Genomic DNA, 14189 nt, shown 5'->3' on the forward strand with positions numbered 1-14189 from the left:
ATGTCTGAACAACATGTCGTGTTTTTTGTCTTCATAACAGAAACCATACGTGATGATAATTCGGTGACGTTGTTTCGTCACTTGCGGTGTGACCACAGAATGTTCACTAGATGCTGCAAAGCGTTCGTTCGTTTCGTTGTGGGGGAATTCCTGCAGTACCCCAAAGAGTTAGGCAGAAATTTAAACCAGGAACTGCCATAGTGAATTAACGCACACGGTCGTGAAGCTGCAACAGTAAACAAGGAGGCGATTTGAGGTCACAGTCGCGTAGCTTTGCATCTAAAACACAGTTATGTTAGCACTGAGGATTCAGATTGGGGTTCCAGAGATAAACATTAAAACACAGAGTTATGTTAGCACTGAGGATTCAGATTGGGGTTCCAGAGATAAACATTATGATCAAATAGGTGTGTGGCCTGACGCCAATAAAACCAGGGGTCCTTAAAAAAGGTTGAGAATCACTGCTCTAACACATGGGTTCGTTCCCAAACTTTTCAGCCCGCGACCCCAAAATAATGCGTCCATTGACTCGCAACCGCACCTAACCCTAGGTTAAAAAACACAATTTTTACGTGTAAATCTTTTAGTATGACTTTTGACTGTAGGCCTACAACTTGTACCATTAATAACCTTGTTCATATAGAATGCAATCAATCACATTTGCAGTACCTAATGACATGGGTAAAATGTACTATTTGTAATCATTTTTAGATTGTATTTCATTCATTCTGTTGATTTTCTAAAATATTTTTAATGACCCAAAATAATTTCGCGACCCCACCGCCCAACTTTGGGAACCCCTGATCTTAAGCGCACGCACGCACACACACACACACACGTTTGTATTACTATACTTGCGAGGACATCCCCATTTTACGACATTTAAAAAAAAAAGCTGTAAGCCGAAAAATAGCAGATCTCATCTTGTAGATCGGCTATTTTTCGCGAGCGCACACACACACACACACACACACACGTGTCTCACCCCATGATGCAGGAGAGGATGAACTGGGTGAGGAAGATCATATCTGACCAGCCATCGTAGTCTATCGCCTGGGGATGAAATGCAACATACAAGGGTTAGCAACAAGGGTTAGCAACAAGGGTTAGCAGCAAGGCTACAAGGCACTTTCAATGGAAGCTACTAGCGCCAATCTGACGCTACAAACCAAAATGGAGCTGGCTTCAACATCTTTCCAGCGCTCCAATGACATCAGTTTAGCGTCAATCGATCGTATAACATACAACAGTGGATCTCAAAGTGGGGCCCGGGGACCACCAGGGGTCCTTGGGGGAGGTTCCAGGGGGTCCCCAGCTAAATTAGTTAATATAGCGTAACAATTATTTTAAAGGGATAGTTCACCTCCAAAAATATTTTTGTTTTGTTTTTGTCTAAGCCAATAATTTGATGACAGGCAGCGGTTCCGGTAGGGAGACACAAAGAGTCTCCTTTGTGTCTCCTACCGGAACCGCTGCCTGCCTGTCCGTTGGTCATGAAATTATTGGCTTAGGAATGAGACAAAAACAAAAACATATTCATGAATTCAAGTCTCCATGGGGTGACTAATCGATAGAAAAAAAAAAAGTGAACTATCCCTTTAAACACTTTCATCAAACATTAAAAAAAAATCTGACATTTTTAATGATAAAAAATGTCCCTGGCACAACATATTATTTAGATGGGGGTCCGCGGCCAAATACATATCAATTTGGGGGTCCTTGACATGAAAAAGTTTGAGAAGCACTGAACTACAAGCTCGCCACACGTGGCGACACATTGCGGGCGGGTTAGAACGGCTATTTTCGCCGAATGTTCGCCACCCGTCCAGAATAGAGGAAGCTGGGTTTATAAGGGGAGCTTGATAGCCTGAGTGGCTGCGAGTTAGCATCTTGACTGTAAGCTTAACCCATTAAGACCGGGAACGCATCTGCGTGCCATGTTTAGATTTCTTTGGCTATTCAAAAATAGCAGATCTACAAGCTCATAGCGCGGCGCTATGAGCTTGTAGATCTGCTATTTTTTGAAAACTCTTGTAAATTTGTGCAAATCTTTGAATATATATATTTTTAAAGCGAACATTTTTAACTCAAATTAACTCAAATTTGCTTCTGGGGATTCTACAAATGTCTTCTAAATCCTAACAGTTTATTTGGAAAACAACTTAAGTTGCTATAATATCAGTGGTTCTCAAACTTCTTTCATGTCAAGGACCCCCAAAAATCATATGTATTTGTCCGCGGACCCCCCATCTCAAAATATTTTGTTCCAAGGACCCCCAGAAGCAAAGATTTGAGTTACAAATGTATTTATATATTCAAAGATTTGCAAACATTTTTTTTTTTTTTTTTTTTTTTTAATAGCAGATATACAAGCTCATAGCGCGGCACTCTGTGCCGCGCTAGGAGCTTGTAGATCTGCTATTTTTGAAAAAGCCAAAGAAATCTTAAATTTACACAGATGCGTTCCCGGTCTTAATGGGTTAATGAGGCATGCAGGCTGGGGCTGTGCTTGTGGTTATTATTTAGCTGTAAACCGCTGCTCGCTGCATAATGGCAGCTTTGTGCCTTTTTACTGGCAAGCCGCCCTCCTCTCCTGGAGTCTGGCAACGCAAGCGGGTCCCTGCCCAATCAACACACTGCTTACACACAGCTCACACCCAGCCCACTGGTGTACAGTATCCAAGTACATTTACTCAAGTACAGTACTTAAGTACAATTTTGAGGTACTTTTCCTTTACTGGAGTATTTCTAATTTCCAATACTTCTACTCCACTACATCTCAGAGGCAAATATTGCACTTTTACTCCACTACAATTATTTGAAAACTTTAGTTACTAGTTACTTTTCAGATACAAATTATGATATCATGAAACATACATTAACCACTTTAGCCCAATTCTATACCTAGGCTATTTGAAAATGGCCGATCTACAAGCGCGTTGTGAGCTTGTAGATCTGCTATTTTCAAATATGTTAGTACTTTTACTTTTGGTACTTTAAGTACATTTTGATGCCAATACTTTTGTTCTTTTATTCAAGTACATTTTGAATTCTGGACTTTACATGTAACAAAGTATTTCTACATTGCAGTATTGGTACTTTTACTTAAGTAAAAAGAATATGAGTACTTTTTCCACCAGCAAGCACACACACACACACACACACACACGTACACACCCACTCACGCACGGTGCGCACACATCTTGTTTTTACTTATTTTAATTTAGGGAGGATGATGTTTCCAATTATCCAGTTCTTAAGTGATGTGTGTTATTTTAAAGAGCTAAACAAGTAACAAGGTTTTTACAACAGCAATAATTGACAGTCATAAAATCTTTACTTGTTTTTAAAGTGCAATACAATTAGAAGGTTTTATGATCATTAAGTATTGCTGTCGTTAGTATTACTAGTTGCCATGCTTTACGGCTGTAAAGTATGTGGAGTGGAGACTGACCTTCATATCGGTTTGGCCGACATATCGCCCATTATTTGACTTTTTGTTTATGATATCGGTATCGGAACTTATGCAGTCAATGTGTCCCTTTTTTTTTTTTTTTTTTTTTTTACCACTTTCAACCTGCTGTCCCCATTTTGAGCATTTTGTTATAGATAAAAATAAAATAAAATAATACAATCTTTTTGCTTTTGCTTAACACATTGCCTGCCGAGATCGCATATATTTTTTGGAAAATTCCACAAGGGGCGCCCTAACACCTAACACAGCTCCCTCCCTCCCTCGTCACTCAAGAGAAGCAGAAGATCGATGTGACGTCATTCCAAAAAAACAAGACATCCATCCAGCTCAACTTTTTAGAAAAACACTCCCAACTCAGTTAATTTTTTTTTTGATGAAAACCACCCGTTTTCAACGGGCCATAGCCCCAAAATGGCTGATCGCGGTTGGAATGTTATCGTTCCAGCGGATACACGGATCCCTCCGCCTACCCACAGGGACTTTTTTACACAACGTGGCTTCCACAGCGTTTCAAAGATCGTCGATTTAAGGTAATTACGCTGGCAACTGGATAAAAAAAACGATGTTTAATATCTTGGCGGGTAATGTGTTAAATACGTTGTTCTCAAACATAAACATTAATCAAATCAAAGGTTTGCCCTTTTTGACAAAATGTCAGTCAAAAGAAACATCAGTAATTGGTGGTCTAGGACTCATATTTGATATTTTTATTTATTTATTTATTTTGCAACAGTTCCCATATTCTAAACATGAATTCAGACTATTTTTCCACATGTGAAAAGTAAACATGTCTTTTCTATTGTCCCATAAGACAGGGGTCTTCAACAGGGGGTCCAGGACTCCTAGGGGGTCCTCAGAGTTACCACAGGGGGTCTGCCAAATCTATGCCAGATAGAACATTTTCTCTCTCTCATTTCTCTCTCAATGTTCCCCCCAGCATCTGGGGGGCGACATTGACAACGCTGCGACGTGTTGTCAGCTTGTAGATCTGCTATTTTGCTATTTGGTGTAGAGGCAAAAAAATAAAATAAAAAAGTACAGAGCCAAGTTTACTAAGTATCAATATGAGGGTTTATATAAAAAAGTATAAAAAAAACATTAATTTACACAACACTGATGATAGTGCTGTCAAACAAGTCTATGAAGAGCTATCTATGAAATCATAGATAGCTGCCCCCTAGCCGCGCAAAGGGCTCTAGTGAGGGCTCGCTTATTTTGGGGTTCAAAAATCGTGGGATAAACATTTCCCAAAACATAGGATATATGTAGAGGGGGGTCCCTGCTTTATCTCTCTCTCAGCCAAGGGGTCCTTAAACTGAAAAACGTTGAAGAGGACCCCTCCCATAAGAGAGACAGAGGTAGTGAGGTTCCTCCCATAAGAGAGACAGAGGTAGTGAGGTTCCTCCCATAAGAGAGACAGAGGTAGTGAGGTTCCTCCCATAAGAGAGACAGAGGTAGTGAGGTTCCTCCCATAAGAGAGACAGAGGTAGTGAGGTTCCTCCCATAAGAGAGACAGAGGTAGTGAGGTTCCTCCCATAAGAGAGACAGAGGTAGTGAGGTTCCTCCCATAAGAGAGACAGAGGTAGTGAGGTTGCTGTGAAGCAGAGGAACTAGGAGACAAGAGGAGCTGATAGCTTACCTTCTGCATGTCCCCTGTGAGGTGAGCCAACAGCACCGTGGGACCGATCATAAATAATGCGTTATAATACAGCAAGCCATACTTCCCCAGCTCCTGAGAGAGAGACATAGAGTGACAGAGAGAGAGAGAGAGAGAGAGAGAGAGAGAGAGAGAGAGGGTTTATTAATCACTCATACAGCGTCACACAAGCTGAGCAAAAGTAGCAGATCGAGTCGCTAGCAGCGCTACAATATTATTTATTAAGTTCATTGATAAGATAGGCTAAAAAATCTGCAGGAATCAAAATGTTCATTTTCTAATAAATATTCATATATACATAAGGCTTATTATTATAAGATATTATTTATTTCCGCTTGGAAATTGCACAACAAATAAAGTGAGAAGCAAAAAAAATTACCATCATAAAATGGGGTCGTGGCAAAAACAAGTTTGAGAACCCCTGAAGAAGGGCATTCATTTACCAAAAACATTCGGAGATAAGAGGTTTCTGCCCGACAACAACGATACGGTACTTTAAAAATTTGAGCAAAAACTACAAGGGAGTATTTACAGACTGAAGGCAGGGGGGGGGGGGAAGAGAGAGAGAGAGAGAGAGAGAGAGAGAGAGAGAGAGAGAGAGAGAGAGAGAGGAACCGAGGGGAGGGGATTGGTTAACAGAGGGGGGTATTCATGTCACCAGGGGTCTCTGGACTGACACATACCTTTACACTGTCAAATCTCCAGCGTTCGTTTAACCCTGAGAGTGTGCAAGTGGAACCAAATGGACCCGTAACACTTGCACACTCTCCAAAGAGTTACAGACCATTTGGTTACAAATGGATAAATGAACACTGAGGATTTGAAATGTGCACTAGTACGCAGACATGTTATGCATCACACACACACACACACACACACACACACACACACCTCGTATTTTACTTAAGTAAAAGTAAATAACTCGTATTTTTTACTTAAGTAAAAGTATCAATACTGCAATGTAGAAATACCGGAATTCAAAATGTACTTGAGTAAAAGTACAAAAGTATTGGTATCAAAATATACTTAAAGTACCAAAGTAGAAAGTACTCATTAGGCAGAATGTCCCATTTCACAAGTTTTCAAATGTATAAAATGTACAAAAATCTTTTGAAAATAGCCGATCTACAAGTTCACAATGCATTGTGAGCTTGTAGATCGGCTATTTTCAAATGGCCGAAATGTATATAGGGTTGAAGTGGTTAATGTATGTTTTGTAATAATTATCAAAAACAAAAAAGTAACTAGTAACTTTTTTAGTAAGTTTTCAAATAATTGTAGTGGAGTATAAAAGTACAATATTTGCCTCTGAGATGTAGTGGAGTAGAAGTAAAAGTATTGAAAATTGGAAAGTAAAGTACAAATACCTCAAAATTGTACTTAAGTAAATGTACTTAGTTACTTTCCACCACTACACAAACACACACACATACACACAGTCTCCCCTGTGTCTATGTGGACGTCATAGGGCAGGGCAGGCCGTCTACAAACCAAACGTGTTTCTAAAAGTGTCTCTCGGCGCGGCTCCGGCTCGGCTCCATGATGCAAAGCGCTAAAAACAGCAGCGAGAGGCCGACCCGCTTATGTAATGACAACCACTTTAAACCACTGAGCTAATAGAGCCTGGGATGCTTGCTCAGGGGAGCAAATAAGAGTTTTGACCTTCCCCCCCCCGCCCTTTGTCAGACAATAGCATAATTCATCCAGAAACAGGATCGTGTCAAAGGTCGTGTCGAACCCTAGACACACAATCTAAATGTCTCAATAGAAGAGCAGAGAGAACAAATACAACCACCCACAACTGTAGAAGTTATATTGTATTAACATACTCTACCATACAGAGTGGACAAAAAATTACATAACCCAAAGTCCTGAGGTTCCGATTCTACAAAATGTCTTCTAAATCCTAACAGTTTAAAAAAAAAACGTATGTCAGTGGTTCTCAAACTAACTTTTTCTTGTCAAGGACCCCCAAAATTATATGTATTTGGCCGCGGACCCCCATCTCAAAATATGTTGTTCCAGGGACCCCCAGAAGCAAAGATTTGAGTAACAAATTTTCGCTTTAAAAAAATATATATTCAAAGATTTGCACAAAGTTTCTTTTCATTACGCGGCACTCGCACTATGAGCTTGTAGATCTGCTATTTTTGAATAGAAAACAATGCTTTTTTCGCTCAAATAAAAAAATTACACAGATGCGTTCCAGGTCTTAATGGGTTTAAAGGGATAGTTCAACCCCAAAATGACTTTTTTCCTATCCATTACTTACCATAGAGAATTGAATTCATGTTCTTTTTTTTTTTGTCTCATTCCAATATCAATAGTATCTTTATCTACCGGTATGTTCTATTCCAGGCTATGATAACCGCCCAACTTTCTTCCTCAATAAAAGCTGTATCTTATCTAAAAGCAGGAACTAAAAAAACTAACAGCATGAACAAAGACAATAACAGTCAAAGACAAACACAGGTTCGCTGCCAAAAAAAAACGAACACAGTCCTGAACTGTTGTCGTTTTACTTGGCTGGAATTAAACAAATAACTGGAGTCATAAAATACCCTCGCTCTCTTGAGCTCATTCCCATCAACGACAGTTTAGGTTCCATAAAAGAAAAATGCCCCCGCACAACGGGCTCCATGTCAGAGGCACCGAGCGCCTCCGCCCTCCGTCAGACAATAGCGTCATTCATCCCACAGGCCCACATACCTTAGAATCCAATTTCTGTTTGACATAGGCCCCGTTGGCCGCCGTCAGCACGTCGTTCAGGAGGATGAACACGTAGCCTTCCAGGTCGAAGGAGAGATCGGCGCTGAGAGAGTAGAGATGAGAAAACAGAAATGTTTAAAACAGGAGTGATGCAACTTCTATGATGGAGAGGGACACTATGTTTTCACACTCACTCACAGAGGGTCACACCTCGTAAACGAATGCCGTACTTCGCCAGTCTATGTCACACAAAAAATAGCAAAAATAGCTGATCTACAAGCTCAAAACGCGTCACGGTGCGACGCGTTTTGAGCTTGTAGATCTGCTATTTTAGCTATTTTTTTATTAGAATCCTGAATTCTTTTGGCTATTTTTTCATTGGAATCCTGAAAAGTTAAATTTTTATTTAATTTCAAATGCATTTAGTTATACTTATGTTAAAAGTAGGGTAAGTGATATTTTTGGTTTATTTTTTTTGTTTTTGTTAAAAAGGTACTATATTGTGATAGTAATCGTTGCTACAAAGTGTTTGTTCGGTCACAGGGGTCTCTCCAGCTCTTTAGTAAACAGAATATATTTTAATAAAGAGCTGGAGAGACATGGAGACTCCTTTTACTGAACAAACACTCTATAGCAATGAGTACTATCAGAATATAGAGCTATTACCACTTATTTTAACCAAAGTAAATCACTTACCCTACATTTAACTTTATGAACTTAAATACAAATACATTGGACATAAAAAAGACAATCGAATTTTAACACTAGTCATTAAGCTACTAATATAGACTGAAGTAATTAAAGCGGGTCATGTATGTTTGCATGTTTGGAATTGTAAACAGCTGAAATCAATTATATATCTGTATTCCGTCATTAAGTGAAGGTGGGGGCCGCATGTGGCCCCCAGGCCGCCAGTTGCCCAGGTATGCGTTAGAAAAGGTCAGTCTAGGTTGGCCCGGGGGTCGCGGAACCGTGTACGTTTAAGTAAGTAATACTGGCTAAAGCGTCTGGCCTTGGGGGGCATGTCACTTCAAACGCAGCATGCTTCTAATTACCACGACAGTTAACCATTTAAACCCCCTGTATACTTAAGTGAATGGAGTACCCCAGGGCTCTGTACTAAGTCCCCTTCTGTTTTGGCTCTGCACTAAAATATCTTCAGCGAAAACAGCCGATCCACAAGCGTTGTGAGCTTGGAGACTGGCTATAAAGTACTGAATTGTTTTTACAAAAGTAAAAGTATCAATACCACAATGTAGAAATACTCTGTTTACAGGTGAAAGTCCGGTGTTAAAAATGTACTTGAGTAAGAGAACAAGATATTGGCATCAAAAATATACTTAAAGTACCAAAAGTAAAAGTACGCATTATGCAGTTCAATTCAATTCAATTTGATTAAAGTGCAGTATGTCCCATTTCACAAGTTTGTCACGTATACAAATCTTTTGAAAATAGCAGATCTACAAGCTCACAACGCGTCGCGATTGTGAGCTTGTAGAAGTTTAAATAGGGGCTGAAGTGGTTAATGGTAGTGTCTCTGAAATGTAGTGGAGTAAAAGTAAAAGTATCAAAAACATTGAAATACTCCAGTAAAGTAAAAAGAAAAACACCTCAAAATTACAGTACTTAAGTTGAGTACACGTACTTAGTTGAGAAAAGGGCACACTGGGGTTCATGTTCCGTAGTAAACGGCCGACACATACATCAATTACAGCCTTTGTAGTGTGATGGGACCTTCGGGTTTTTTGGTTTACGGCCGCGGCACCTGGACGTTAACAACAAGGACGCTTACCTGGCAGCTACGAACGCCCCCAGGATCATTGTAAACACTGTCAGCTGGACCGGCCGGGAAAACTTCTTTCTGGTGAATTCCGAGAGAGAGGTAGAGCAATAAAAAATCTATTTGACAGGCCATGACGCCACCAATAAAACACAGGAGAGAGAGAGAGAGAGAGGGGGGAAGGCTTAGCGTATACTGAATCACTAAATCTAAGTGGTCGTTATATGATGCAGAGATTAAAGATTAAAGTCATGTCTTCTAAATCCTAACAGTTTTCAGAAAAACCTATGTTTCTATGTCAGTGGTGCCCAAACTTTTTTTTTGTCATGGACCACCTAAAATGATATGTATTTGGCCGCGGACCCCCATCTCAAAACGTTTTGTTCCAGGGACCCCCAGAAGCAAAGATTTGAGTCAAAAATGTTCGCTTTAAAACAATATGTATTCAAAGATTTGCACACTTTCACGATTTTTCAAAAATAGCAGATCTACAAGCTCGTAGCGCGGCACTCGGTGCCGCGCTACGAGCTTGTCGATCTGCTATTTTTGAATGGCCAAAGAAATCGAAAATGACACCGATTTTTTCCCGGTCTTAATGAAATATCCAAGACCAGGGTTTCTATGAAAGATGCGTCTGAACATTGTTGTATTCTATCGCTAGTTTTTGACCCATTCTAATCCTCTTTAATCTTACATAAAATGACTGAACACATCTTTAATCCATGAGCTATATGATGCAGTGCAGTGAAAGCTTACTTAAGCAGGAATCCCTCGGCCAGCATGGTGAATAAAATGGAGAACCGTCTGAGAACGGTGAACATGGGAAGGCTAAGAGGGGGGAGAAGACATGAGAGTTAACAGTAGTGGTGGGAAAAAAAAACGTTAATTTCAGTGAGCGAACGATTTCGTTCACGTTCACAGCAATGATTCGTTCAAATGATTCGTTCACGTTCTCGTTCAGTAGCGCTATTTTCTAGTGTAAAACTGTCAAAATAGAGGGGGTCCCTGCTTCATCTCTCTCTCTCAGCTAGGGGGTCCTTGGCCTGAAGACGTTGAAGACCCCTGGTTGAATGAACATGATACGTATATCATGTGGAGAAGTACAACAACACTCAGGTCGGTGCTACGGTAGTTCTGCCTGGAGCACAGGGATCAATCAGACAATAGTTATACTAGCTGCTTCAAGGACAAGCCGTCAGCTGAACCATAACAAGACACAAAACTGTAACAAAAACAATAGCCATCAGGCCTAGTGGAGACATCTAGGCTCTTACAAGCTACCAAGTACTGTAAGACAGTGATGGTCAAATATAAAAAGGTTAGATCAGGGGTCTTCAACGTTTTCCGGCCAAGGACCCCTTGGCTGAGAGAGAGAGAGAAAGCAGGGACCCCCCATTATATACTGTATAAAATATATATTTTTCATAGATTTCATTGGCAGCTTCATAGACTTGTCTCACAGCTCCATCATGTTGGATTCATGTTACAGTAATGTGTATTTCCAGACATGTAACCATGCTCTTAAACAATACTTAGTAAACCTGACCTTTCACTCTGTACTTTCTGTACTGTACTTTTTTCCCCCCTATACCAAACCACTTTGCCGAAAATAGTAGATCTACAAGCGCACAACGCCTCGCAGCGCTTGTAGATCTGCTATTTTTGGGTAAAGTTCTCCTCAGAACAAGGACGCTTGGTTGAAGTGATTAATGTCAAAATCACACAAGGATTCGGCGGACCCCCTGTTGCAACTCTGAGGACCCCCTAGGGGTCCCGGACCCCCTGTTGAAGACCTCTGGGTTAGATATTAACAACCCTTTGTGTTTTTCTGCACTTTTTGTATTATTCTGCACTGCCCACTCACCACCATTTCTTTTTGGGTTTTTTTCAACTTACTTGAGCCGTTTGGTTCCAAACAGGCCAGTGATCTGGTTTCCCACATAGAGCAGAGGTAGAGGAAACGTCTGCAATGAAAGAAACACATTCATCCTTTTTAGCGACGAGCTGCAATATGTCAAACTGTGTGGAACCCGCCAAGGACCCCTGGGCCGAGAGAGAGAGATCACAAAACAAGACAAGATGATATAAATAAAGTTCTTCTCACCTTCCCAGGGATGGTCTCATCAAAGTCTGGGTAGCTGATCACCCTCGTAGCCTTGCCCACCCAGAGCACGACCACCGTGGCCAACATCTACACACACACACACACACACACACACACACACACAATAATGATGCGATGCAGTGCAACAGTGTTGATGTCATCGACTAAAACTATGACGAAAAATGTTGGTCGACTACCTTTTTTCACTGACGAAAACTAAATAAAGACTAAATAAAAACTAAGCTATGATGACTAAAACTAAGACTAAATATGTTGACAATTTTGTCAACAAATAAAAACTAGGCAAAAGAAGGTAAGGAGGGACTAGTGGAGAAGAGATCCAGTAGAACTAAAAAGACAAGTCATGCTGAAAATAGCAGATCTACAAGCTCACAACGCGTCGCGCTGCGAAGCGTTGAGAGCTTGTAGATCTGCTATTTTCAGCATGCAACCAAGTGTAAAATCAGCCATTATGACGCCATCAAGGCACCGTCCAACATACATTATAGTCGACTAAATCAACTGTAGATTTAGTCGACTATAATCTTATGATATTTAGTCGACTAAAACTAGACATAAACTAAAACATTTCAGATGACTAAAATATGACTAAAACTAAAATGGAATTTTATTCAAAAGACTATGACTAAAACTACATCAAAATGTGCTGTCAGAATCAACACTACACTGCAATGATAATAACAGCTCCTCTGTGCAACACAGACACAGTGAGAGAGGGGTGTGTGTGTGCTGTCATGCACTGTATGCGTGCATGGTGCAACCCTCTGCAGAATAATAATAATAATAACAATAATAACTTTTTACCTGTCCAATGCCGACGCATATTGAAGAGGGGAATCTGCAGGCAGTAAAGGACAGAGCAACGTGAATTTAAAAAAATATATTTTTTTTGTTGAAGTTAATAAGAGCTCACAGTCCTACTGTATGTACAAACTAGTAATAAACACTTTAAACGACCTATAAACCTATTCAGATTTCTTATAATACTATATTCTACACAAGGTTTGAAAGCACAACTACTCAGGGCCTAATAAGACAAACATGCAGCTAAAAAGCCTAGATAGTCTAATACAGGTCTTCAACAGGGGGTCCGCGACCCCTAGGGGGTCCGCGGAGGTACTGCAGGGGGTCCGCAAAATTGTTGTTTGATTAAACAATATTTTTGTTTGAAAAAATAAAAAAAATGTTTTTATCCCCTTTTTTTCCCCCAAAATGTCAAATTGTCTTTAAACATAACATGAATCCATAGCAAACAGATAAATGGAGGCACAATGCACAATAACATGGTATGTTTATACATATTTTGTAGAGAATTTTTATTTTGCACACCTACTGGGGCAGGTGCGTATAGGAGCAGGCAATATAAAACACAATTGTATACATAAATGTACAATAAATGTGGTAGCCCCCCCAACCCTACGAGGTAGGGGGTCCCTGCTCCATCTCCCCATCAGTTTGGGGGTCCCTGGCCTGAAAAGGTTGAAGACCCCTGGTCTAATAACTAACTGTACACTAAGTACGACAGTAGTGACTTGCCTAAAAGAACCAGAGCCACAAGCTTGCAGATCTGTTCTTTTTACAGATCCACAAGCTTGCAGATCTGTTCTTTTAGGCAAGCCAAGAACAGATCCACAAGCTTGTGGACTTGCCCAAAAGAACAGATCCAGAAGCTTGAGAACTTGTCAAAAAGAACAGATCCACAAGCTTGTAGATCTGTTCTTTTTTCTAGGCAATAAAGCGACACCAGGGGACCGAGCTTATAAAAAGTTAAGCCCAACAAACATCGGTGTTCCAGACAGTTAGCTGATGTTTGTAGCCTCGGCTAGAGGAACAGACCCGGTGTTTCTCTCAGTAGTTTAGTGTTGGTGTTGTTGGTGTTATTTTACCCGTAGTTGGTGAGGACGCTCTTGTTGACCACGACGATCAGGAAGGAGCTGATGCCGTAGAAACCTGCGGCGAACAGCTTGAGGAAGACCGGCAGAGATTTGTCGGCCATCATTGATCATTCATTTGGTTTCATCCCCTCCTTAGGCTGTGTCCATTCCTCAGTGTGTGTGTGTGTGTGTGTGTGTGTGTGTGTGTGTGTGTGTGTGGAGCTGCTGCTTCCATCACTGACTGTCTGTCTCTGAGTGGACACAGTGTAACACAGTGGAGCAGACAGACCGCTACAAGTCCGCTACAATGTAGCGACTACATGCAGGCAGGCAAGCATCGGGTACAGATTTTTACCTTGACAATTTCTGTGAGGCATGTTCCGTTATTTTCTTTAAAAAAAAAAAGAGGATCCCTGGCTATTAGGCTAATAAGCCAAATTTAAAAAATATACATATTCAAAGATTTGCACAAATTTTCACGATTTTTCTAAAAAAAATAGCAGATCTACAAGCTTGTAGCGCGGCACTCGGTGCCGCGCTACGAGCTTGTAGATCTGCTATTTTAATAG

At 40.5% G+C, this 14189-nt stretch overlaps 1 protein-coding gene across 1 annotated transcript in view; it reads right to left on the reverse strand.

The window, feature by feature from the left end:
- Nucleotides 1-13801, reverse strand: part of LOC308087396 (nucleotide sugar transporter SLC35D2-like) — a 24885-nt gene extending 11084 nt beyond the window's left edge. The window contains exons 1-9 of the mRNA XM_080431201.1: nucleotides 13633-13801; nucleotides 12551-12584; nucleotides 11726-11812; nucleotides 11518-11585; nucleotides 10378-10449; nucleotides 9634-9702; nucleotides 7842-7944; nucleotides 5115-5207; nucleotides 986-1053 (exon numbers count right to left, since the gene is read on the reverse strand). Of these exons, the coding sequence (XP_080287327.1) occupies nucleotides 986-1053; nucleotides 5115-5207; nucleotides 7842-7944; nucleotides 9634-9702; nucleotides 10378-10449; nucleotides 11518-11585; nucleotides 11726-11812; nucleotides 12551-12584; nucleotides 13633-13745 (707 nt within the window). The 5' untranslated portion in view covers nucleotides 13746-13801. The remainder of the gene's footprint in view (nucleotides 1-985; nucleotides 1054-5114; nucleotides 5208-7841; nucleotides 7945-9633; nucleotides 9703-10377; nucleotides 10450-11517; nucleotides 11586-11725; nucleotides 11813-12550; nucleotides 12585-13632) is intronic.
- Between the last annotated feature and the right edge of the window lie 388 nt (nucleotides 13802-14189).

This window comes from Gymnoscopelus braueri (genome assembly GCF_963280865.1).
Source record: "Gymnoscopelus braueri genome assembly, chromosome: 6".
Classification (NCBI taxonomy): Eukaryota; Metazoa; Chordata; class Actinopteri; order Myctophiformes; family Myctophidae; genus Gymnoscopelus; species Gymnoscopelus braueri.